This window comes from Scylla paramamosain, chromosome 34, assembly GCF_035594125.1.
Source record: "Scylla paramamosain isolate STU-SP2022 chromosome 34, ASM3559412v1, whole genome shotgun sequence".
NCBI lineage: Eukaryota > Metazoa > Arthropoda > Malacostraca > Decapoda > Portunidae > Scylla > Scylla paramamosain.
In genome coordinates this window covers 14,260,220-14,287,055 of record NC_087184.1, presented here as the reverse complement: position 1 = coordinate 14,287,055, position 26,836 = coordinate 14,260,220, and the positions used below count along the sequence as shown (strand labels likewise).

The following is a 26,836-nucleotide window of genomic DNA, read 5'->3' as shown; positions in this document are numbered from 1 at the left end:
TCTCTCTCTCTCTCTCTCTCTCTCTCTCTCTCTCTCTCTCTCTCTCTCTCTCTCTCTCTCTCTCTCTCTCTCTCTCTCTCTCTCTCTCTCTCTCTCTCTCTCTCTCTCTCTCTCTCTCTCTCTCTCTCTCTCTGTATGTATGTATGTATGTATGTATGCCTGCAGGTAAATATACAACCCGTGGGAAGCATTAATACCAGGAGGCGGGATGGACTCAGCCTGGCCCGGTGGTAAAGAGGGTTCAGTGTGATGTAGAGGGTGTTCAATCCTTCTTAATGCGACTCAAACCCATTAGCCCCTCTCTTTTGCCTCATTGTGTGCGGGAAATATATCAATTGTTACCCTCTCTCTCTCTCTCTCTCTCTCTCTCTTACTCATTCTCACCCTTTCCCATCTGAAAAGCTCCCTAGATCTTCATCCCTTTCATCCTCCCTTTCCCTCTCGCTCCCTCTCCCTGCGCTCACCTGAAGAAAACCCCTAAATCTTCATCCTTCCTGAATCTTACCCTTATTTTCCACCCTCCCTCTCCCTCCATCCTTTCTCTCCCTCTCTCATACCCTCCTCTCACCTGAAGGAAGCTCTCCCTGGTCTTGGAGGGGGAGGAGGGAGCGGACGTGGTGCGGGATCCGGGTCTTGAAAAGTTGAGACTGAACCCTCCCCCGCCCGTGGACCCCGAGGAGGGCGCGGGCGTGGTGGTGTCGCTGGAACCATAGGTAGTCCCGCCCACGCTCCCGCCCACGCCGCTGCTGTTGCTGCTCACCTGTTCTCACGCCACGCCCACGCAAGGGACAGGTGGTGAGGGTGGGGTGTACGGGTATTAGATTTGCGTGTGTGTGTGTGTGTGTGTGTGTGTGTGTGTGTGTGTGTGTGTGTGTGTGTGTGTGTGTGTGTGTGTGTGTGTGTGTGTGTGTGTGTGTGTGTGTTTCTTTGTTTCGTATTGTATGTAAATGTTGCTGTGTGTGTGTTTTTTATTTATTTATTATTATTATTATTACTTTTTTTTATAGTTTTTTTTTTATTTTAAGCTTGTGATTCTTTCTTTCTTTCTTGTTTTCAAAGTTTTGTTTTGTTAATGTAAAATATGATTTTTTTTTTTTGGCAGTTTCTTCTCCCAAAATTGAATCATAATAATAAAAATCAATGTAATTTTTTTTTCTTGCTTTTTTTTTCAAAGTTGTGTAAATGAAATAGATCAAAGTTTGCAAAGTTGAACATAATCACCATGAGAGTTGAACAAGGTGAACTTATTGAACACTTATGAACTAAACTATAATATACAAACTAAACTAGAACGTCATGCACAAGAAAGGAGGGTACGAGGAACACACTACTGCATGCGAGCGGCGGCGCTGTGGTAGTAGTAGTAGTAGTAGTAGTAGTAGTAGTAGTAGTAGTAGTAGAAGAAGGAGGGGTAGGAGGAGTGGGAGGAGTTTCTGTTGTTGGTAGTGGTAGTGGAGCTGGTAGTGGCAGTTGTGAAGTAATAATGGTAGTAGTAGTAGTAGTAGTAGTAGTAGTAGTTGTAGTAGTAGTAGTGGTGGTGGTGGTAGTGTTGATTGTAATTATTAGTTATTGCTGTATTAGTAACGGTAGTAGTGGCGATGGTGGTGGTGGTGGTGGTGGTGGTGGTGGTGGCAGAAGTAGCTCAGTATCAGCAGTAAGTATCACAAAGTAGTAATGATGGTAGCAATACTCGTGACTACTTCTCATTCCAAGCTGCATCTGCTGTGTGCGTGTGTGTGTGTGTGCGCGTAAGCATGTATGTCACAGAGGGTGCGCATACGGCATAGCTTTTGTCTGCATACAGTGGCTGTCACGAGAGAGCTTAATTAGGCCGAAAGCGGTGAGTGGGAGCCGGGACGTGAGAGGGAGGGGACGTGGGAGGGCCGTGAGTGTAGGGGAGTGAGAGGGGGAGAGGTGAGCGTGTGTGCGAAACTAGACTAATAAAATAATGAAAGGAAAATACTGAAACAGGTGCCACGAAGGATGTGCTGAGGGAAGGTGTGAGGAGAGGGAAGGAAAGGTGCAGGTGAGGGAAGGAGGCAGGTAAGGAGACAGGATGGTAGGGTACTAAGGATCAGATATGAGGGAATGAAATAAGGAAAGGGGCAAAAAGTAAGATATTAAGTGATATTTGAGAGGCATGATATAGACAGGTAAGGGAACAGGTAAAGAGATGAGGTAATATACGAAAGGAACAGATTTGAGAGGCATAATGAATACAGTGAGGGAATGAGACAGGTAGAAGGAACATAAGGTACGATGTGATTAAAGAACATATTTGAGAGGTATGATAAAGACAGGTGAGGGAAATGAGACAGGTAAGGAGACAAAGTGGAAGAGTATGATTAAGACACAGATGAGGACAGGTGAAATTAGATGACAGGTAAAACGGACAGGAATGAAAGATACGAGGACACGAGGAACGAACAGGTGTAAGGGCGTGATAGAAATACAGGTGTGATGAGACAGGTAAAATGAATGAGAGGTGAAAGATGAATAACTGAGAGGCACATGAAAAGGCGAGAAATAGGGACAGGCATAGAGACCAGGTGAGATGAGTGCCCAGGTGGATAATGGAAGTAAAACCCTTGAAATTATAAACTATTGAACTCTTTCAGTAGCCCGGCATCAGTTCAATTTAAGCTTCGATACCATAAAAGGTTCTGTTATTCTTAGTACTCATTTAGTTAGAAGCACCTGTAGTTACTTACCTAAACTTAATCACTTACTAAACTTACTGTAATTATGAAGCGATTTCGTGAAACCTGATTACCTGAAGTACTGAAAGGTTAGGTACTAAGTGTAGATTGAGAAGAATTGAAGTAATGACAATATATGGAAATGATGTGGAGAAGAATGCAAAATAATTAAATGAGAGGGTGAAGGAAAAGCAGGAGGTGTAGAAAGTGGAAGACAAGAAGGTAAGGAGGGACGAGGAAGTTTAGGAAATGGGAGGTGGAAGGTACAAGGGGGGAAGAAGAGGGTAGGAAGTGGGAGGTAGGAAGGTAATGAGGAAGAAAGAAAGGCGTGTAGGAAATGGGAGGGAAGAGGAAGGAGTGTGCATTAAAGGGAATAAAACAGGAAGACTCTTAAAAATCATTCCTTTGTTATATTTCCAGCCTCCATTTTGACGCCGTGTTGAAAAAATAGAATACCAATGGGATTAAATTGTCGATGCCAGGATTAGGATTAGAAGGAAAAATGTAGCGCGAATAATTCCAGGAAAGAAAATATTTATGAAGGGAAAAAATTTGAAATACGACAGATGAGGATTTTACATTTCACAGATAAGAAAAATAAAAGAAAAAAAAACTGCAAGGAAGATGTTCAAAATGTTTCTGTAGATAACTAGGATCAGAAAAAATTATAGAGAATAGTTATCTCTTTCAACGGCAAGGAAAAAGAAAAAAAAACAATAAAAGTGAAAGAATACTTCAGTAATTTTCTCTCTCCACGCTAAGAAAAAGAGTAAAAAGTATGTACTAACTCTCTCTTTTACGCTAAGAAAGAAGGAAAAAACATCATTAAAAAAATTGTTTTCTTTCCCTAAGCTAAATAAGAGTAAAAACTGAACACAAAAGAAACATAAAACTAAAAATATTCAAAGTGTTTTCACAAAGAGTCAGAAAAACAAATTAAAATAAAAAATGTTTTTCTGTCAACATCTACGCCAATGGAAAGAAAAAAAAGTAAAGAAAAAACAAACGGTTTTCTCTTTCAATAGAAAAGAGGAAAGGGCAATAAGAGAGAATAAATAGTCAAATAAATTTTTCTCTCAACGCCAAGGAAAAGAGGAAAACCATAAAAGTGGAAAAATTGTTCAGTAGTTTCCTCTCCCTGTGCCAAAATGTAAAGAAAAGAGATACAGAGAAGCAATAAAGGACGAGAAAATAAATATGTACAATAAAAAGAACTGAAAATAATAAGAGAGAAAAGGAAAATACAAAACACCAACATATCTTCCTTTTATGGCAAGTTTTCTTCCTCACCACACCAAAGAAAAAGAGAAAGGAGAGGAAAAAGAAGGGTAAAAGAAAAACATGAAAAATAAAGATGAAGTAATGTGAAAGAAGACGAGAAACATACACAAACACAAACACACAAAACCCAGCATCTCTTCCCCTCTCTAAGTTTATCCCGAGTGAGGACAAAGTTTTCCCCAAGAATTGTGAGAGGCGGCGCGACCACTGCTGAAGGTGACACGTCGGGGACACGGGAAGACTTTTGCACCAAGGCGGCCAAACATGAGGAGGCTGGGCTGCCCTTTTATTTCACGAGGGTTAGGGGGAGCAGGAAGGCGTGAGGGAGCTGAGGGAGTGAAAGGGTAGTACTAAATTTTCACTAGATTATATATATAGCGTTAACGTGGCACCCAGTAGGTCATAGAGAAGAGAATCTGTCCCGGAGTGGTGGCATTTTGGAACTTGTGGTGTGTTCATCTGGAGGATTTTTCTTTTCTTTCCTGCGATGCGGCTTTGTTGACTATTTACCTTTTGACTTCCAGCCGCGTAAAAACTTTCTTCGAGTCAGAAAAGTGTGTGTATTTTGAGAAGTGAAAGTTGTTGATTTCTCTTGATGGAAAACTGATACAAATTGTTTTTTTTATTGTAAGTTAACTAGATAAATTATTTTTTGTTGGAATTTTACTGAATAAATTACTCTTTTCTTATTGTAAATTAACTGGATAAACCATTTTCGTTTTTAAGTTAACTGGAGAAATCCGTTTCTTTTTAAGCTGAAACACAGTTATACATTTCTTTACACGAAGAATGTATGAAAAACAGCATTAAACTCAACGTAAAATATTATGAAGTGGGATACAAACCAAAGCACACGGAAATTATTTGAAGAGCAGTAAAAATAGACACCACAAGCACTCGGGAATTAAAGTAGTAACGTCAGAGTGAACCGCAAAGCACCGGACAATTTAGCGTGACGTCAGGGAATCACGAAGAGGCGTCACGTGTACAATGGAGCGGCGTGACAGGTGAGGGCGACACGTACTGAGCGCCACGAGGTCATTAAGCTACATCTGGCTAGTGAGTACCTGCTTAAGCCTCGTCTGTGGGAAGGACAAGTGCAGAGAGGGAGAAAAAAATAGTTAGTGATGGTAGGGACGCGAGGCTTAAAGAAAACGGTGATCAAATTAACATTAAAGACAAAACATGATATTTTTTAGATTTTCTTGATGCTATTTGTGTTAAAGAAAACGGTGATCAAATTCATATTAAAAAGAGAAAACTTTTTTTTTTTCTTAGGATGGTTAAAGTGGAGTTATTTAAATTATTTTTTCCTATTCGCTTCGCTACGGAGGAACAATGTTGAGTTGACGAATGCACGAGGACAAGGAATGTGAGAAAGTAAACAGAAATATATGAAAGAAAACGTGAAGGGGGAAGGGAAGATAATGAATATGAGTGTTGGTTGACGTAGGAATGTAGAGTGAATGTAAAAACAAGAAATAAACAAAGAAAATTGAAGGAAAAAGGAGGAAAAAGTTAGGAAGGACATATGAAAATACACTATGAGTAGATACGCTCGTTTATAATGTGTTCCTGTGTGTGTGTGTGTGTGTGTGTGTGTGTGTGTGTGTGTGTGTGTGTGTGTGGGTGGGTATGGGTGTTGGGTGGCAGTCATAGTCGCCTGTTACCCAAAAAAACAAGAGTCGTAATGTATTCCACGGTGTCCTGAATTCCCGTGGGCACTGAGCAAGGCAGGACAGAGGGATGACTCGCCTAAAAGTGGACCGCTCAGCTAGGAGAGAAAAAAGAAAACGGGAGATGCGGTACTCACCCTGCAGCGACCTTAATTCAAAAAGAGTACCAGAGAGCCAGCCATCAGAGAGAGAGAGAGAGAGAGAGAGAGAGAGAGAGAGAGAGAGAGAGAGACGCATCATACGCATAACTAACAAACTCGTCTAGCAGTAGTTAACAAAAAAAAAAAAAAAAAAACTCATGCACTTGCTTTGGGGTCAGCCTTTCTTCATGAGAGACAAAAGTTTACCTGCGCAGTCTGAGGCTTCACTTGAGGCTTTGGGGGGGCTTGATTCGGTTCAGAACCTTGCTTGGGTTCAGAACCTTGCTTGGGTTCAGAACCTTGCTCTTGAGGAGGAGGCTTTGAAGCAGGAGGCTGTGGTGAACCCCCCCGCCTCTCGATCTTAACGTAGGAAGGAGAGAAGTGTTCGAAGAGAGGAATGGACAGGGAGATGAAGGCGAGGCGAACACAGTGAGGGTCGGAGCATGGCAGGCAAATATTGTCAGGAGGAACACAGTGTACAGATAGTGATGTTATAAATGGCAAATAAACAAAGGTGAAGCGATTAGTTGGTGAGGAAACGCCAGAGAGAGAGAGAGAGAGAGAGAGAGAGAGAGAGAGAGAGAGAGAGAGAGAGAGAGAGAGAGATTGCACAGTCCGCTAGAAGGAACATTTTTTATCAAGCTGGCAACACACACACCCACACCCACACACACACACACACACACACACACACACACACACACACACACACACACACACACACACACACACACACACACACACACACACACACACACACACACACACACAAAGCAGAATTCTGGCATATCTAGCTTTTTATCACATTCGAAGAGAGAGAGAGAGAGAGAGAGAGAGAGAGAGAGAGAGAGAGAGAGAGAGAGAGAGAGAGAGAGAGAGAGCATATATATAAATGGAACCCGCAATGCAAGACAAAATGAGAAAATAACGCGAGAGAGGGAGAGAGAGAAAAAAACCTAGACATTATCAACATTCCAAAGCAGAGAGAGAGAGAGAGAGAGAGAGAGAGAGAGAGAGAGAGAGAGAGAGAGAGAGAGAGAGAGAGAGAGAGAGAGAGAGAGAGAGAGAGAGAGAGAGAGAGAGAGAGAGAACCCTAAAGAACCCTTACATAACGTTCTATCTCTCAGTAAGGGCAGGAAAATAAATAAAACAGAACTGAAAAAAGCCTCTGCGGGTGACGGTGATTCAGGGTCGCAAACTGAACCTCCGAGACACACCATTAAGGTTCTTCAGGTCCTTTTCAGGGGTGCCAGTGGAAGACAAGTCCCCAGGGTCCTCTAGGCGACACTCAAGGGCCTCAAGGGTCATATTTGGGTCCTGATAAAGCCTTTGCGTCCTCTCTTTGCCTCCCTGTCTCAAGAACCTCGCGTGTGAGTCTAACGCATTCTCTTCCACTCAAAAGAAGTTCCTCTTGATTTTTATTTTCATTATTTATTTGATTTTTTCTCTTTTTATTCTGTGGCATGTGAGTCTGATTCGTTCTTCTCGATTCAAAGGTGAAGTTACTGTTATTTATTTATTTATTATTTTTTTTGCCTTTTTTTTTTTTTGTTATAGTTTATGTTAGTCTTGGTGTGTGTTTTTTTTTTCTTCTTTTTACTTTATGGTAGTCTCAGGAATCTTGCGTGTTATTCTAATTCATTCTTCTTGATTTAAAAGGGGAAGTTACTCTGTTGGTTTTAATTTTTTTTTTTTTTTTTGTAGTGTATTGTCTCTTTGTTTTATTTTACTTTATGGTTGGTTAAGTAATTCTTGATTTGATTTTTTTAAAAGCTATACTCGTATTTGAGATTTGAATTTTTCTTTGTTTTTTTTTCTTCGAGGGTGTCTGTGTATTACCTTTCATTCTGGGTGTAGATTACTTTTTTTCTTTTTCACTTTGATAATTTGCGGTGGATTAAGTTATCCTGTATCTCTTAAATCTCTTAATCTCTTTTAAAAGTTCGATATGCGACATGAATTCTTTCAGTTTTTTTTTTTTTCTACTAAAGGGAAGCGTTACAATATACTTCCCTAAATTCCTTCTTTTCTTTACTAAATGGAAGCATTGTACTATAATATTTCCCAAAAATTAATTAATCTTTCCACTAAGGGATTGTTACACTACGATATTTTTCCTATTTTTTTTCTACTTAAAGGCGGGGAAGGGAGAAGGAGAGGTGCGTCACTCTATCATTTCCCTAATACTACTTTTTTCCCTTCTTCCCTTTGCTACTCAAATTTTTTATTTACCTATTTTTACTGCATATTACGTCCCTGATATATTAGAAAATGGGATCTGATATTTTTAAAAAGGATTCGATACTCTCAAAAAGTGCTTGAATACTAAGACCGAAGCTTGGAAGTGAAGCAGGAGATAAATTAGATAAAGGTTCTGAAAGCTTAACTGGATGCCCACTGACGCTACGAGGAATGACGTACAAGACAGCCTGTAATGTTGACACTGGTAGCAGAGAGAGAGAGAGAGAGAGAGAGAGAGAGAGAGAGAGAGAGAGAGAGAGAGAGAGAGAGAGAGAGGTGGATGGATCGCGACAGACAGTAAGAAGAAGCTTATCCAAAAGATTCAAAAACTAAAGATACGTAGAAGTGTTGCCAATTAAGAGCATTGTTTTAGTTACCTCGTCTCTGTTGTCGTCCGGCTTTTTAAGGGGTGACAAGTAGGGGTTTAGTTGTAGTAATTCCCATGCCTTATAAGTGTAGTAGTAGTAGTAGTAGTAGTAGTAGTAGTAGTAGTAGTAGTAGTATATGGTCTAGTCTTCTGTTTCTCCTAATTTTTTTTTTTTTTCGTATGTAGGTTTTTATCTTCTATTTTGTCTAGTCTGTGTTTATTTTTTGTGTGTTTTTAATCTTATGTTTACTTTATTTATTTATTTTTTCACTTCTAAGTTAGTTTTTTTTTCAAGTTTTTACTCAGTTCTATATTTTTTTTATGCTTCGTATATCATTTTTTTTTCGTTTATCTTTTTCTCGTTATCTTTTTTTTATTTTCTATTTATTCTACTGTCTTTTTTTTTGTGTGTGTGTTAGTTTGTTTGTTTCATCCTACATTTTGTTTTTCGACTTTTGTTTATAGCTGTTAGTTTTTCTGTTTGTTTATTGCGTCAGTTTTTTTTTTATCCTTTTTTTAATTATTTCTGTTTTTTTTTTTATCTTTATTTCCTCCATTCTGTCGTAATTTTAAGTGTATTTATATTTCCCATCCTGTATTTTTGTTTGTTTTTCATTATATAACCTTCATGTAATTTTCTATTGTCATGTACGAATATTCTATTTCTTTAATTCTGTTCTCGTCCTTTCATGTGTCCTTTATCCTCGTTTTGCTTTCATATCAACTGCCTACACGTTATTTTACATTCTGATCAACTCTTATGTAATTTACTGTGTCATATTTCATCTTTTATCCTCGTATAACTGTAAGAAAGTATGTTATTGTTCAGTCTAATGATGTGTATCAGAAATATTTGACTTACTCTCTCGTGTCTAAATCTAATGAGCTTCCCAAAAAGAAACACTATTATTTATTTATTTATTTACTATTTGTGGGGGAATTCCCAGATGTGTGTGTGTTTTTAGAATGAGTTGTGAGTTTGAATTGATCTCTCTGCGTTTCATAATCTTAATTTGAATCGTGATCCTAATCTTAGTCTTATTTATTGTTATTATTATTATTATTATTATTATTATTATTATTATTATTATTATTATTATTATTATTATTATTATTATTATTATTATTATTATTTTTATTATTATTATTATTATTATTATTATTATTATCATTATCATCATCATCATTATTATTACTATTATTCATTCATTTGTTGATTTTATTTTATCAATTATTTATTTTTTTTCATTCCCCAAACGCTCCATAATTATCAGTGTATTCTTTTCATGTACTTGTAGAAATCTGTAAGTAAATGTCTTCATGTTTTCTCTTGTGTTTCCGAATTCAAAATCTTATTCATCATGTTAACTTTTCTTCCTCTTCATGTTGACCTTTCTCTCTTAATCATCTTGCTTCTCTCTAACTTCTGAATATTTCTCGGCAAGATCTTAGTTTCATACATTTTACGAAATTATTCTCGTACTTACGGCAGAGGCAGTGTTTATTTAATCTTTCCTCATGCCCAAAACTCAAACATTGTTAAAACTCTTATCTCACTATGTGTAGTGTTGCTATTTTAGTGTTTCCATAATTATGTAAAAAAAAAAATATACCGTAAAAAAGGAAGGGAAAAAAAAAAAAAAAACATGCTGAAAATGTTTCCCTAAAGTTTGTGTCCAAAAATTTAATCTTCATCATTGTAAACGCTTCATGTCAATACGTGTACAGTGTTGCCGTATTAATGTTTTCATAATTCTGTTTAAAAATCTATAATGTGAAAGGGGAAAAGAAAAAAAAATGCTGAAAAATACTTATTATTTAGGGAATCTTAATTACCATGCCTGCCGAGTTCTTAAAAGTACCTTAAATATTAATTAGTGTTGTGCTGCTGTCTTAAATTATTATTGATTATAATTAGCAGTTTTTTTTTTTTTGTAACTGGAATGAGGGAATGCTGAGGCTAATTATTATTATTATTATTATTATTATTATTATCATTATTATTATTATTATTATTATTATTATTATTATTATTATTATCATCGTCATCATTATTAGTGTTGTTATTGTTGTTATTATTACTATCATCGTCATCATCATCATCATCATCATCATCATTACTATTACTACTTACATACGTATTACTATTATTACTCACTCACTCACTCACTCACTCACTCACTCACTCACTCACTCACTCACTCGCTCACTCATTTCTTCAGTCACAACGAGTAAGACAGGTTAAGGGTCATAATCCTCGTCAGAAAACTGAGTACTATGAATCTTGACGTACGTGACTCGTGGCAATGGGTGATTCGGGTTCAGATTGAGTAATAATGAGTAAACTTGATATATTCATGCTTAACGAGGCATTCTCTTTGATTCACTTTCACGATAAATGAGTAAGGTAAGTGAATGCGAGTGAGTAAACGGAGAGTAAGTTCATGGTATTCTAAATGTAATCCATGAATGAGTGAATAGGATGAGTGAGTAGGTCTGTGATAGCCTACACGTACTCATTATTGTATATTCGGGTTACTTAGATGTGAATGATGAGTAAACATGGTAAAATGAGTGTCCTTTTGATACTAACATGTGTTTCATCAAAAATCAAAGTTCTGAGTCATTGAGTTTACCTGAATAAATACACACGTAAGTCACTTGATTAACATGTTGAACTCATGAGTATATTTCATCCCTAACTCATGAATAACTTCACGAAATATGAGTATTCGTGCACCTGAATGTCTGTACAAGTAAGGCAATTAACATTACTAATGAGTAAAACCTAACCCGACCTAACCTAGCTTAAAATGACTCTAGTAAACTTAACTAACCTAACGTAACCTGGCTCATCTATAAACCTAACTTGACTCATGAGTAAACCTACCCGTACTTACCCTAACCTAACCTAATTCATGAAAAAATCTAACCTAACTTAAACTAACCTAACTTGAGCCATGAATAAACTTAATCTAAACTAACCTAACGTGACTCATGGTTAAACCTAACTTAACATGACATAATAACCTAACCTAACTTGGATCATGAGCAACTTAAACATGACTCATTATCTACCTGAATAGATGCACAAGTGGGGCAATTAACGTGGTGAATACTTCTTCATAAGTAAATTATCCCTCACAAATGAATCTCTTATAAAAAATTGAAAAAAAAAAAAAAAAATCACCAGAGTATTAAATTAATGGATCCTTGATTACCCAAGATACAGGTCCGCATTCCGTAACGCTTTGCTCGCTCACCACGACTATTTTCACAGAGATGATTTGCTAGGTTTTCACGAGTGTTTCTCTTGTTATTAATGTAGAACACTTGTTAATTTGTTACTATAATCGTGAAAACACCTGCCTGTCACTTTACGACTATTTTCAAGGGCCACAGAGATGATTAACCTGGTTGTCACGAGTGTTTCTTCTGTTAATAACGTAGAAACACCACCAATCTGTTACTATAAAGGTAAAAAAACACCCTTAAAAACCCCGTGTCACTTCAACTAGAGTCTCGAAAACAGTGGAGGGGCAGAGCAGAAGTGTTTCGGAATACGGTCCAACAGCTACAATATTCTTAGGTAAAATACAGGTACGATAAAAAGAAAGTTAATTAACACTGCATTCATACCTGTTGGGTAATAATTTCTTGTTTCCGTAGACTCGCCTCTTCATCGTCACACTCTGCCGAGAGATCCCCAGAAGAGAACCTGTAATGAGAGAGAGAATGGGACGGGCGTGACGGGAGGGAGAAGGAGGCGAAAAAATAAGGAGTGTAACGAGGAGGACGAGAAAGAGGAGGAGGAGGAGGAGAAGGAGGTCTTGCCTGGACGCGGGAGATAAGGCGAATGTTCTAAGTGGGGGGATGAAGGAGGAGGGAGACTGCAAGGAGGTGAGGGAAGGGAGATAAGGGAGATGAAGGAATGAAGGTGTGGAGGTGTAATGAAGAATACGTAAGAGAGAAGAGGAGAGAGGAGGAAATGAGATACACGAAGAAAAGAATCTTGCGGTAGAGAGAGAAATGGGAAGAGGATAAGGAACGGGAAGAGGAGGGAGAGAGAAGGGGAATAGAGAAAATGGAAAGGAGGGAAGGAAGAGGTGAAGTAGGAGAAATGAGGTGGAAAATTGAAGTTAGTATGTGGAATTGAGTAAGAGGAGAGAGAGAGAGAGAGAGAGAGAGAGAGAGAGAGAGAGAGAGAGAGAGAGAGAGAGAGAGAGAGAGAGAGAGAGAGAGAGAGAGAGGAGTAGTTATATAGAGAAATGTTGAAATTATTTAGAAAAGAAAATATAAAAAGAAGAAGAAAACATAAATGGATGATAAATATGATAAATAAGATGATCGTGATAATGACGACGATGATGGTGATGATGATGATGATGATAATAATAATAATAATAATAATAATAATAATAATAATAATAATAATAATAATAATAATGATAATAATAATAATAATAATAATAATAATAGCAGAGAGAGAGAGAGAGAGAGAGAGAGAGAGAGAGAGAGAGAGAGAGAGAGAGAGAGAGAGAGAGAGAGAGAGAGAGAATAATTTTGAGACCCATCATTCACCCACATCTCCAGGCGGCTCACAAACAACACAGGTATTGGCGAGGCGGGTTCAGATGTTGCAATACCAGGTGAGAGTTATCAAGAGTGAAGAATTAAGAGTCCAGATTTAGAAAGATTAGCTCAGGGGAAGAAAAACCAAGAGTAATTTGTGTGGAATCTTTTCGTTGTAATTTTTTTCATGAATTTATTTTTATTTAATTTTGCTTCTTTTTTTGATTTTCTGTTTTTCATTAATTTGCCTTTTTTCCATTTTTTTTGTGTGGATGTTGTTATTATTATTATTATTATTATTATTATTATTATTATTATTATTATTATTATTATTATTATTATTATTATTGTAATTTTTTTCTTGTATTTTTCTCAGTGAACACAAGAAGAAATTCTCTCTCTCTCTCTCTCTCTCTCTCTCTCTCTCTCTCTCTCTCTCTCTCTCTCTCTCTCTCTCTCTCTCTCTCTCTCTCTCTCTCTCTCTCTCTCTCTCTCTCTCACACACACACACACACACACACACACACACACACACACACACACACACACACACACACACACACACACACACACACACACACACACACACACACACACACACACACACACACACACACACACACACACACACACACACACACACACACACACACACACACACACACACACACACACACACGTTATGAGACACACCGAAATGAGGTTGATAATGATGATGAGGGCGAGGGGAAATGAGAAGACGAGAGATGAAGAACAGGAATAAAAAAAATAAATAAATGAAATAAATAAATAAATAAATAGATAAATAAATATAAAAGAATGATAATACAAAAGAAGAGAGGAGAGGAGAAGGAAATAATGGCAAACTGATACAAGACAACACTAAGAGAGAGAAACAATAATGATAACGACTTGATAATTCTTGGATATGAGATAGATCAGGATAACTTTTCAAGGATTAATATGAAGTAAATAAAAGGGGATTGGGCAGGACTGTCTATGCAATTCTAATCCTATTCTGAATAAGCTGAATAATATTAACACCATGAAGCTTTTTATTCATCACAGTCAGCTGATAGTTTATACATGCAGAGAGAGAGAGAGAGAGAGAGAGAGAGAGAGAGAGAGAGAGAGAGAGAGAGAGAGAGAGAGAGAGAGAAATTCGGCAGCTAAAAAGAATATATATTAAAAACCAAGATGCAAAATTGAGAAGCGCCGTGTGTGTGTGTGTGTGTGTGTGTGTGTGTGTGTGTGTGTGTGTGTGTGTGTGTGTGTGTGTGTGTGTGTGTGTGTGTGTGTGTGTGTGTGTGTGTGCGCGCGCGTTTGTGCAGTGAAGCAAAGCAGGTGATAACGATAATAAACACGCAGAGAGAGAGAGAGAGAGAGAGAGAGAGAGAGAGAGAGAGAGAGAGAGAGAGAGAGAGAGAGAGAGAGAGAGAGAGAGAGAGTAGCGTTATGAAAAGAAGCCAAGAATATAATAATACAAATAAAAAAACGAACAGAAAAGCACAAAAAAAAATAATAAAAACATACAAAAGCGAGTCAAGAAAAGTGCACGAGGGAAACTGAAAAAAAAAACGAAGAAACGAACGAAAAAAAAAATAATCGAACACTAGTAAATAAAAATAGAAAACGAGCTAAAAGAAAAAAAAGATAAAAATAGCCGTATTACATAGAAGCTTTCAGCCATTCAAGAGTAAAAAAAAAAATAGAAAGAAAAAATCAAAGGAAAATAAAAGAAATCATTGGTGCAAATTGATATTAAAAGATATAATAAAAACGCCCTTTCTGTATGTGTGTGTGTGTGTGTGTGTGTGTGTGTGTGTGTGTGTGTGTGTGTGTGTGTGTCTGTGTGTGTGTGGTCAGGGCGTGGGAGAGTCAGGAGTGGATCCTTTGCAACACAGGGGACGTGGTTGCATAGTTAGTACTTTTCTCTACAGATTTTTGTTTAACTTCCATTTTTTCCTTTTTTTTTTCAAATGGAAACGTTCATTATGTCCGATTTTTCTTCTTTTTTTTTGCTCTTGCATTGACCAATTAAAATCTGATGAATTTCGCTTTATTGAGAGAGAGAGAGAGAGAGAGAGAGAGAGAGAGAGAGAGAGAGAGAGAGAGAGAGAGAGAGAGAGAGAGAGAGAGAGAGAGAGAGAGAGAGAGAGAGAGAGAGAGAGAGAGAGAGAGAGGGGGGGGCTGGGGGGATAACAGACTTTTACGGCAATTTTATGCAGTAATTATTCTGAATTTTTCTCCTACTTTCCAGTGGTGATCATTACTGTTTTTGTTTTCTTTATTATCATGATTGCAACTTTCACTGATAATCCGCTCTTCCATTCATCTTGCCTCTAAGCGATGCATTTTCTCCAATATTTTAAGTTCTTTTCTATCACATTCACAATAGATCTGAATATGAATGCCTCGAGTAATCAAAACTTTTCGCCAATCTGGAATCGTTTCGCTCAAACACTTAGACTTTTAGGGAATAATTTGACGCTGGATGCACACAATTATCCTGCAATGGAATCCAGCTGTCTTGTCTATATTATCGCTTTATATTTAGCCTTTTTTAAGATCTACCAATTATCATCGCTTTAAAATTTAATCCTTCTTTATCAAATCACTTATATAGTGTTAAGATCTGCTAATAGTCACTCCTTTATCCACCTCAGGATTGCCAATCAGTTTTACGATAGAATCTAATCCTGCCTCTTATCGAATCATTCTTTATCCACATAATAATTGCCAATTATTGTCCAATAGCTTTAGGAAAGAATCTATTTATTTATTTGTCTATTTTTTTATATAGTTTTAAAATTCGCCAATTACTCTCCAGTCGCTTTTAGGAACAGAATTCCAGCATATTTGCACCGAATCACTCTTAGGAACTGCCAAGTAGCATCATCCAGTCGTCCTTTCCAGTAATTTTTATGAAGTTTTAAGACTTACGAATTATTTTCCACTCATTTTAAGAGCAGAGTCCATCCATATTTTCACTTAATCATCTTTATCTTCTTAAGAACTTCCAATCAGCATCATCCATTTGCTTAGGGAAATTAATCCAATCCTTCCATCAAGTAACACCTTTAAATAACATTAAAATCTATCAATTCTTCATCAGTCGGTTTAGGAACAAATAACAATAATATTTTCACCGAATCACTTTTTATCCTTTTAGGAAGCACCAAATGCCCATCCAGCCGCTTTAGAAACGGAATCCAATCCTTCTTCCATCGAGTAACTCTCAGGTCCCAGTAAGACCTGCTAATCATATCCAGTCGGTTTAGAAATATTCCGAACCAATTTTTAGCCACTTAAGAAATGCCATTTATCATTATCAACTCGCCTGACGAACAGAAGCCAGTCCTCCTTCCATCAAACAACACTTCTACATGTCACTAACATCTGCCAATCATTTCCAGTCAGTTTAGAAATTCATTGAACCATTTTTTTTTTGTAGAGCGTAAAGGTTTTTGCCAATTCGTGTGGGGCACCATGGCTTTTGTTTAAGGCTCTGATAGGCCTAGGTGGCCCCCCATGCGTGCCTTGCCTTCGCCCCCCCAGGTGTCGGGATCCACCCCTGAGGTAACGTGGTTCACCTGTTTCTCCTGAAGCGACCCTCTGTCACTGGTGGACCGCCGAAGGCCTCAAGTGCCGAGGTGGAAGTGGATTGCACGCTGCGGAGACACTGGGCACTTAGTTCTCCACACCTGCTCCTCCTACACACACCTGTCATCCCTACACACCTGTCCTGTCATTTACTGGATTTACATACACACCTGTTTTTTCCATATTTTTGCTTCTGCACACCTGCTGAACCTACATATTTGCTGTTTACTGGATTTACACACCTGTCACTATAGTTTAGATTTATGTTTCCATATGTTTTGCTTCTGCACACACCTTTTTCTTTTTTTTCCTGAATTTACACACCTTTTGCTTTGGTTTAAATTTACGTTTCATATTTTTTGCTTTACCACACACTCTGCTCCTACACATCTGTTATTTACTGGATTAACACACTTGTCGCTTTGGTTTAGATGTATTTTTTCACACCTGCTTCCCTTATACACGTGTTATTTTATTGGATTTACAAATCTGTCGTTCACTTTGGTTTAAATCTACTTTTGCATATATTTTTTTCCTCTCCTACACACAGCTGCTGTTCCTACACATCTGTCACTTTTATTTACGTTTAATTTTCCATTGCTGCTCCCTCTCTACACATCTGTCATTTATTGAATTTTGCACACGCATCACTTTTACTTGGATTTATTCGCTACACCTGCATTCCTATCTACCTTTACGTCTGTCTACCTTTAGTCTTGTTCATGTCACATCTTCCTGTCTATTACACCTTGACGCACATCACGCCTCACCTTTCTATCCAGCATCACTGGCTAAGGGCAACAAAAAGAGCGGGAAAAGGCCCATTAATATTGCCATTCCCAAAAGAAAGGTCAGAAGGATCCTTGTTCCCCTCTTGACACCAGCATATCACATCTCATTTTTCTTTCCTGTAACACTAATTAAATCGTCCATCTACCTTTAATCTTGTTTCATGTCACGTCCTCCTGTCTCTTACACCTTGACACATTTGCATTATAACGTCTCACTTATATTCCTGCATCTCTAATAAATTTGTCTACATTTAATTTTGTTTTAAGTCGCGTCCTTCTATCTCCCCTCCCGGGCTGTACCCTCTTGGTCTAGTTGCTCCTTGTGTTTTCATCACCATGGTTATATTCGCTCATGGTACTTAAATATATCTATCAGATCCCCTCTTGCCCCCTTGTACCTTGACACACCTTAATGTCGCGTCTCGTTCTTCTATTCTGCATCAGTAATGAAATCGTCTATCTATCTTTACTCATGTTTTTTTTTGTTTTTTTTTTCACGTCTCTCTGTCTCTTCCACCTTGACACACCAGCGTATAACGTTTCACTCTTCCATCCTGCATCAATAATGAACTATACGTCTAATCTTGTTTTATGTCAAGTCTTTCCATGCCTTATCTCAGCATCACTAATGAACTTGTCTACTTCTATCTCGTTCCTTGTCACGTTTTCCTGTCTGCGCTATGCCCTCTTGGATACGTGAACCCCCATCTCATTTTCTCATAACCTTTCCCTGTAAACTTAACCCTTTGCTGTTATTACACCTGGCGGGCTAGACTTAATTAACACCTGTCTCTCCTGGAATGTATCCTATATATTATGTTAGTGTCGTCTGTATTTCTTGCTTTGTTTTTTGTTTTGTTTTTTTGTTAATTATGTGTCTTTTTCCTCATTTGCATTTAGTTTGCACATCTGTCTACGATATTCTAGTTTCTTTTTTTTTTTTCGTGTGTGTGTGTGTGTGTGTGTGTCTTGCCTCTCAATTATCTCTTCTCTCCATTTTCACTGTCCTGCTTGTTTTTTTTTATTTTTTTTTTTTTTGTTAATTATATGTATTCTTTCCTCATTTACGTTTAATTCACACATCTGTCTAACCCATTCTCGTTTTCTTTAAGTCTTGCCGCTCTGCTGTCTCCATTTTCTGTCTCCTGATATTATCCCATTTATTTCGTTTTCATTAATTACGCGTATTTTTCTTCATTTACGTTTAATTCGCACATCTATCTACACCATTCTCGTTTTCTTTTCTCGTCCTATCTCTCCGTCACTCCATTTTCTTTGTCTCTTTCGATATTATTTTTGTGTGTGTATGTCGGTGTGTTTTCTTCGCCGGGGTGGCTCCTCCTCATCACACCTGTCATCTCTGCTGTTTGTCTTCCTTCAAACGTGACACTCTCTTTCCACTAGATGTTTGCTTTCCTCGCGCGTGCGCGCGCGCGCGCGCGCGCGCGTGTGTGTGTGTGTGTGTGTGTGTGTGTGTGTAGCGGGAGGGAGGGGAGGGTTAATGTGTGTGTGTGTGTGTGTGTGTGTGTGTGTTATTTTTCCTGCCTCTTTTGTTGAATGTTTTTCGTTAATTTCATATATTCTTTTAGTTTTCTGTCTTATATTGTGCTTCTCATCCTTTTCTTTCTTTCTTTTCTTTCTTATTCTCCTCCTCCTCCTCCTCCTCCTCCTCCTCCTCCTCCTTCTTCTTCTTTGTATTCCTTTGTATTCCTCCTCCTCCTCCTCCTTCTCCACACCTGCTTTTCTTCCTGTAATCACTTCCGGTTACACCTGCTCCTGTGTACCTGTTCGCATTGCACTTGCCTTTAATTTGGCAGCCTCATCATTAAAACTTATCTCCTTAACCTCCCTCTTTTTATCCTTCTCCTCCTCCCATTCCTTCTCTTCCTCCTCCTCATCGTCCTCCTCCTCCTTCTCCTCCTTCTCCTCCTTGTCCTTCTTCTCCAAAACAGCCTTGCAACGACCTAAAAGTCTATTGCTGTTTGGCTTTCGTTTGTGTTCCTTTGTATTCCTCCTCCTCCTCCTCCTCCTCCTCCTCCTCCTTGTCATTCTCCTCATCGTCATCGTCTTTCTCATCCTTGTCTTTTTCCTTTTCCTCTTCCTCCTTGTCCTTCTTTTCATCGTCGTCATCGTCCTCCTCCTCCTCCTCCTCCTCCTCCTCCTCCTCCTCTTTCTCCATTTCAACTTCTCGTCTAGTTCATATTCTAGTGGCAATTGAGTTTCCTGGTGGGCGCAAACAACTGCCACTCCACCACCTGCGTGTCACCTGCAGCTGCAAACATCCCCCCCTCTCTTTGATTATTCCCTGCTCCTGTTTACTTCATCTTTCCCTTCTACGCTTGAATTAATTAAAGTGACACCTGTTTTCCTTCAAGACAGTGCGAGGTGTACCTGCCTGCCTTACTTATCTTGCTGTAATTATGTTCTGTTTGATTCTGTTTTACCTGTTGCTTAATTAACCTGGTTTGTTATCCACTGAATGTGTGTGTTGGGGTCATTTGTTTATTTGTTTGTTTGTTTGTTTGTGTGTGTGTGTGTGTGTGCGTGTTTTATTTGAGTTCATTCTCCCGAAATTTTATGTTTGTTCTGTACAGTAAGTAAGATCCTTTAACGGACTTTAAATGTTGATTGTTTCCTTAAAGCCAGGTGAGGACAGGTGACAGGCAGCATCTATCAAGGTAGTGTTGGAGATTATTATTATTATTATTATTATTATTATTATTATTATTATTATTATTATTATTATTATTATTATTATTATCATCATCATCATCATCATCATCATTGAAAGTGTCTGGTTCGTGGAGTGAAGTTCTGTACAAGACTCAAGTGGAACTGTCTTGATTCACTCGCCACTCTAATGTTACATCCTCTATTACCTTCTACCATTATCTCCATACTTAACTGCTCCTCTGAACTGGCTAACTACATGCCCCCTCACGCCGCCTCGCTGCACAACACTTTCTATTTACTCTCATTCCTATTCTGTCTACCTCCACATTAGTTAACCAATATCTTCACTCTTTCATCCCTTTCACCTCCCACGGCTTCATTTAACAACACTTTCTACTTACTCTCGCCCCTCCCCTGTCCTCCTCACTAATACCTGTTAACCAGTACCTTCACTCATCCCTTTCACCGCCAAACAATGGAACTCTACATGCTTCTGTTTTTTCCTTCCTTCCTATGACACCGCACACGTATTCTGAAACATTCCTGCCCCGCTCCTCCACTACATTCAAAAGGCTCTAATTGAAGTGACATGGGTTTTTGAACGTGTTTTTTTTACCGGTGTAGTAATAGATTAGCAATATTTCTACATTATGAACAGGGAGAAGCACTCTTGACAACTCCGATAATCATCTCTGTGGGTTTTGGAAATAGTCGGGGTAAAGAGAGCAGAGCGTTTCTGAATACTGAACTTGAATTCTCTCAAGAGGAGTAGGAAGGCATCTCAGAAACTGCATCACCCACAATTTTGGAGTCTATAAGTGTCCTTTTTGTAGTGACATATTAACGGCGATATTCCTTGTACTGTGTTTTTGGTTCAACTCGATAACACGTGGTGAATAGAAGAAAGGGAAAGTGTTAGGCAAGTCTGAGCATAATGAACGATCCTTTAATTAGCATTTTTTTTTTTTTTTTTGCCCCCTTAGTCAGAGTCCTTGACAAGTAAAGAGAAATAATGGAAAAAAAAGAAAAAAAGTTAATTCTCTTTCATTATTCGTGTGTTGATTTGGTGAATCAGACGTGCTGACTTGAAAAATGTTGTTGTTGTTGTTGTTGTTGTTGTTGTTGTTGTTGTTGTTGTTGTTGTTGTTGTTGTTGTTGTTGTTGTTGTTGTTGTTGTTGTTGTTGTTGTTGTTGTTGTTATTATTATTATTATTATTATTATTGTTATTATTATTATTATTATTATCATCATTATTGCTATTATCATCACCATCACTACTACTACTATTATTATTATTATCACTGGAGGCGCTTATCCATATTCAAGGAGGCAGGTAGCGGTGCAGGTGGTTGAGAGTAAGTGAACAGGTGTGTAGAGAGACAGAGATACGTAATTAACTGCAGGTATTTGTGTCTGCTTTATTATTTGTTTTATTTTATGACCAGAAACACTTAACGTTCCTCTGTTATTGGAGTTTATAATTGATTGGAAATTTGGATGTGTAGTGCAGTCATTCTTGTATGGAAGTAATTGTTTTGTTTATTCATATTACTATTTTTTGGTTAGTTCAGATGTTTGTTTTATTTTATCACCAGACACACTTAACGCTCCTCTCTTTATTGGAGTTTATAAGTGATTGATAATTTGGATGTGGAATTCATGTTTCAGTTTAATAATTCTTGCGTGGAGTTAATTGTTCTATTTATTTATTTATTTTAGTACTTATCCCTCGTGTGTGTTTTTTTTTATTGTGTTTTCATTCAGATTTTTGTACTTGTTCTATGTTTACTTTCACCTTATTTGTGTTTTATCTTTATCTCGAGTTTTGTGTATGTCTGAATGTGCTTCTTTGTGTATTTTTAGTGTTAAATTTGAATTTTATTTCATGCATGCGGTTTTTTAATTAGCTTTTATGTTCACTCTGCATTCTTTTTTTTTTTTGTATGTTTACGAACTTATATGCTAATTTTGCACTCTTTTGTGTTTCTTCTGTATTCACATTTGCTTTCCTGTGTATTTTTCATCTAGATTTTTAAGTTTCAGTATGTTTAAATGTCATAATTTTGAACTTTTTTTTTTGCATTTTAATGAAGTTTCATGCTAATGCACTTTTTTTCTGCGTTGGCAGGTAGGTGGCAGCCTCAGGTGGAATGTGCAGGTACGTGATGGTGGGACAGGTGTTAATTAGCGGCGTGACAGGTGTGCAGGGGGGGACAGGTGTGTGTCTGCCTCACCTTCACCCTCAGAACAACAGACAAAAGACAATAGATGATATAAATACTGGAAAGAACAGATGGAAAGAACATTAGATGAAAAAAAAAGGGAATAAAACAAGAAAACATTGAAATAAACACACACACACACACACACACACACACACACACACACACACACACACACACACACACACACACACACACACCACTAACAACAACAACAACAATAATCACAATCAGTACAAAGAACAAGAACAAAAAAAACAAAATAGAACACTGATCATTTTTGAAGTGAACAGAAAAAAAAAAAAAAATAGATACAGTTCTGTCAATGAATTCTGAAGGTAGTACTTAATTAATGAAGAGCAAACATAGTACCTAGCAGGACAAACAGTTATTACATGTGAAGAAAATTTTTGGAATAAATTTTGGAGGAAAGAAAGTATCAAAAGAGATGCAGAAAGTGTTAAAATAGGAAGCTGTGGTGCACTACGAAATCATCAACAGTGGAATAGGAGCTGGATTCAAGGTAAAATGAGGCAATTAGGTAGTCAGGTAGTTAGGTCAGATAGATAGACAGACGAACAGACGTAATTAAGTAGTTGGGTAAAAAAAGGGATAGACAGGCAGATTGATAGATAGACAGATAGACAAAGAATAGATAAATGGGTGGATAGATAGATAGATAGATAGATAGACAGACAGACGGAGAGATATAGATAGCTAGATAGACAGATAGACAGAGACAGACAGACAGACAGACAGACAGACAGATAGACAAACATATAGAAAGACAGATAGATAAATAGATATATAGATAGATAGATAGATAGATAGATAGAAAGATAGATAAAATCAACAACTGGATATAGAGGTAAATAGATTAGCTGTTATTTAAAGGGATAAATGCAGAGAGAGAGAGAGAGAGAGAGAGAGAGAGAGAGAGAGAGAGAGAGAGAGAGAGAGAGAGAGAGAGAGAGAGAGAGAGAGAGAGAGAGAGAGAGTGTGTACTCGTTTCGTATGTATAAGAGAGAGGGGAGTTGAAAAAGAGTGCCTGAGTGAAAAGAAGAGAAGAAAAGAAGAGACTGAGAAGAGAGTGTGGGTGGGGAAAGTGGAAGAGGGGGGAGAGATGACGTGAGGGGAGAGAAGGAGAGGGAGAGGGAGGGGGAGAAAGGGGTCTTCGCGCCACTACGCTCTAATTATGGCACTGTACCTTTAAGGCGGTGAGGGGGAGGGATGGGGGTGCGAAAAAGGGGGGGCGGAGTGCCACTTTGAGGAGGGGGCGGGAACGGAAGTGGGGAGGTTGCTAGGCACTGCAAGAAACATTCACGGAACTTCATACGGACATTTTTATCATTATTATTATTATTGTTATTATTATTATTATTATTATTATGTCGAATTTTCAGAGCTTTTATGTTTTTTTTTTTCAGTTTGATTCGTGGGATTCATGTACTTTTTTTTAATCTTTTGTTCTTTTTTTTTATATTTCTGTTATGTTTTGCTTGTCCGTGTGAATGTCCATCTTTTCTTAGCTGCATTTATATATATTTTTTTCTCTAAGTCACTAATTGCTTTTCTACTTTACCTATTGTGCGCCTGCGTAGCTTGCGGTAAACCGTTTATGTGTGTGTGTATGTGTGTGTGTGTGTGTGTGTGTGTGTGTGTGTGTGTGTGTGTGTGTGTGTGTGTGTGTGTGTGTGTGTGTGTGTGTGTGTGTGTGTGTGTGTGTGTAGGGCAACGTGTATGCAGTATTGATCAATTTAAAGTTCTGTGGTACATGCACGTCCTCTCTTTGTGTGTGTGTGTGTGTGTGTGTGTGTGTGTGTGTGTGTGTGTGTGTGTGTGTGTGTGTGTGTGTGTGTGTGTGTGTGTGTGTGTGTGTGTGTTTTGTAGGTATGGTAACAGTGTTCTTATAATTGTTGTTGTTGTCATGGTAGTGGCTATTGTTGTTGTTGTTATGGTGGTGGTGGTTGTGGTAGTGGTGGTGGTGGGGATGGTGGTGGCAGTGGTGGCAAAGGTGCTGTTAGTGGCGGTGTTGGTGGTGGTAGCATTGGTGTGGTTGTGGTGGTGGCAGTGTTATTGTTGGTGATGGTTAGAGTATCGTTATTGGTGGTGGTGGTGGTGGTGGTGACAATGTTGGTGGCAATTGTAGTATTGGTGGGGGGGGGTGGTGGCGGTAGTAGTGCTGTAAGTGGCGGAGCAGTACGAACCAGAGCAATGACAAGTGTCCCGGGGCAATATCCATGCATGCAGTGTTGCCAGAGCGAGAGTGGACCATGGAACATAACCGCCAATGATTCTTCACACACCAACAGGAATTACACCCTCAAAAAACAAAACAAATAAATAAATAAAAAAAAAATCGTTTCCGTGTTGAATTCAGCTTAAAAAGACGAGCCAAGCAGACAGACAGAGCGACAGACAGCCAGACAGCAAACAAGCGAGGAAGCAAGTAAACAAGTAAATAAGGAAATCAAGCAGCCTTAGATATATTGCATTCGTTCTTCGTTTGACTCCATGGTACCAAGTCCAGTCATTGTCTTAGCCAGAGGAGGAGTGTTCACAATTCCGTAACGCTATTCCCTGATTAAAGGAGAGGAATAATTTTGCATTCAGATCCTTATTCTATTGTACTGGAACTGGTTATCTCTCTCTCTCTCTCTCTCTCTCTCTCTCTCTCTCTCTCTCTCTCTCTCTCTCTCTCTCTGATTAAATGATATTTGCAGATGAGAAAGATGAAAATTGTCTCTGTTGTATATATTCCAGTGCTTTTCCTACATTTTCTCTACAGTTTTATTCTAGAATTTTGTTTGTCATTTCATAATTTTCACTCCTAACTGCTTTTTTTCTTTTTACAATTATTCATCATTCATTACTTTCTGCTTTTACTGTATCAGTTTCATTAGTTTTCATCTGCTTGTTTTACCTTCGTACGTTATTTTTCTCTCGATATAATACTTTTTTTTTTTCGCCAAAGAATGTTTATTCCTTTGATGCTGCTCTCCCTCACACACACACACACACACACACACGTCCCCTTTAATGGTATACTAGTCATGCATCCAGACAAACCTTACCCTCTCTCTCTCTCTCTCTCTCTCTCTCTCTCTCTCTCTCTCTCTCTCTCTCTCTCTCTCTCTCTCTCTCTCTCTCTCTCTCTCTCTCTCTCTCTCTCTCTCTCTCTCTCTCTTTGTACTCTTCCGGGAAACTAACATTCCCCTCTCCTCCTCCTCTCCTCTCCCATCCTCTCCTCTTCTACCTTTCTCTTCTCCTACTCCTCTTCTCCTCTCTTCTCCTCCCTTTCTCCTCTCCTACCCTTCTCCTCTCGTAGCCTTCTCCTCTGCTACCTACCTCCTCCTCTTCTTTCTCTTCTTCTACCCTTCTCTCCTCTCCCGTCATCTGCTACTCCTTTCCTCCTCTCCCACCCTTTATAAATCATGCACCTTTTCTCGACCAAGCCATGCACGCAAACTCGCCTCCTCTCCCTCACTCGCGTCTCTCGGCCATGCAAGCGAGACACACCCATGCTTAGCACACTCACCTTCTCTTGAGATAGTTAACATTGCTTGAGAAAGAGGCTTTGAAGCTGGAGAATGAAATTTTGCCGGCTTCAGGTGGGCTGCACTCACAGATGGATCCAAGTATGGTGGTGGTGGAGGGAGGGGCGAGGGGCGTGAGGGCGGGCACTGGTGGAGAGGGCGGTGAAGGGGGAGAAACTCAGGGAACTGGCAAGGGTACCCTAGTTATGTTCCACCAGGTCTTGTGTACCGTGTCTGGCTTTCCACGCGCTTAACGCCTGCCTTTAATGGGGTGGTGCAGGTGGTGGTGGTGGTGGTGGTAGTGGTGGTAATGGTGAGGGAGGATGGATGGTCTAGTGATGGTTGTGGTGGTTCTAGTTGTTGTTGCTGTTGGTTTGGGTGGATGGTTGCAGGTCGCTTGGGTGGTTCAGCTGCTACTGTTGTACTACTCTGCCACCTGCAAGAGGGCAAAGGTACAGGTGTGTTACTTCATTAAGGGGGATTACAGGTGTGTGTGTGTGTGTGTGTGTGTGTGTGTGTGTGTGTGTGGGCGTGCGCGCGTGTCTGGTTAAGTGTTGATAATGGCTCGTAAAGTTGTGTTGTTAATTAAAATTAAAACACACACACACACACACACACACACACACACACACACACACACACACACACACACACACACACACACACACACACACACACACACACAGGCAAGAGATTCACTACAATATGAGGGCAAGATTGCAAGACAACCTCATCTAAATTTTTTTTTGCTCATCTGTTCCAGCGAATGAATACAATGGAAGAGAAAGAGGGGAAAGAGAAGGAGGAGGAGGAGGAAGAAGAGGAGGAGGAGGAGGATATGGGGGAGGAGGTTACGAGTACTGTGATTGATCGAAGGGAATCTAATCAGAAACCCCATTGGCTGAGTGGGATTAAAGATGAAGGTGGGTAAGAAGCAGAGAAATAATGACACGTTTTCATCCTCCATTATGGTAGGACTAACTTATCAATATTAGTAGTAGTAGTAGTAGTAGTAGTAGTAGTAGTAGTAGTAG

At 38.8% G+C, this 26,836-nt stretch overlaps 1 protein-coding gene across 2 annotated transcripts in view; it reads right to left on the bottom strand.

The window, feature by feature from the left end:
* Positions 1–26,836, bottom strand: part of LOC135090228 (synapsin-like) — a 106,478-nt gene that overhangs the window by 26,672 nt on the left and 52,970 nt on the right. For both annotated transcript variants that reach the window (XM_063986740.1, XM_063986741.1), the window contains exons 2-4: positions 25,805–26,238; positions 12,033–12,122; positions 569–765 (exon numbers count right to left, since the gene is read on the bottom strand). In XM_063986740.1, coding sequence (XP_063842810.1) covers positions 569–765; positions 12,033–12,122; positions 25,805–25,826 — 309 coding nt within the window. In that variant the 5' untranslated portion in view covers positions 25,827–26,238. The remainder of the gene's footprint in view (positions 1–568; positions 766–12,032; positions 12,123–25,804; positions 26,239–26,836) is intronic.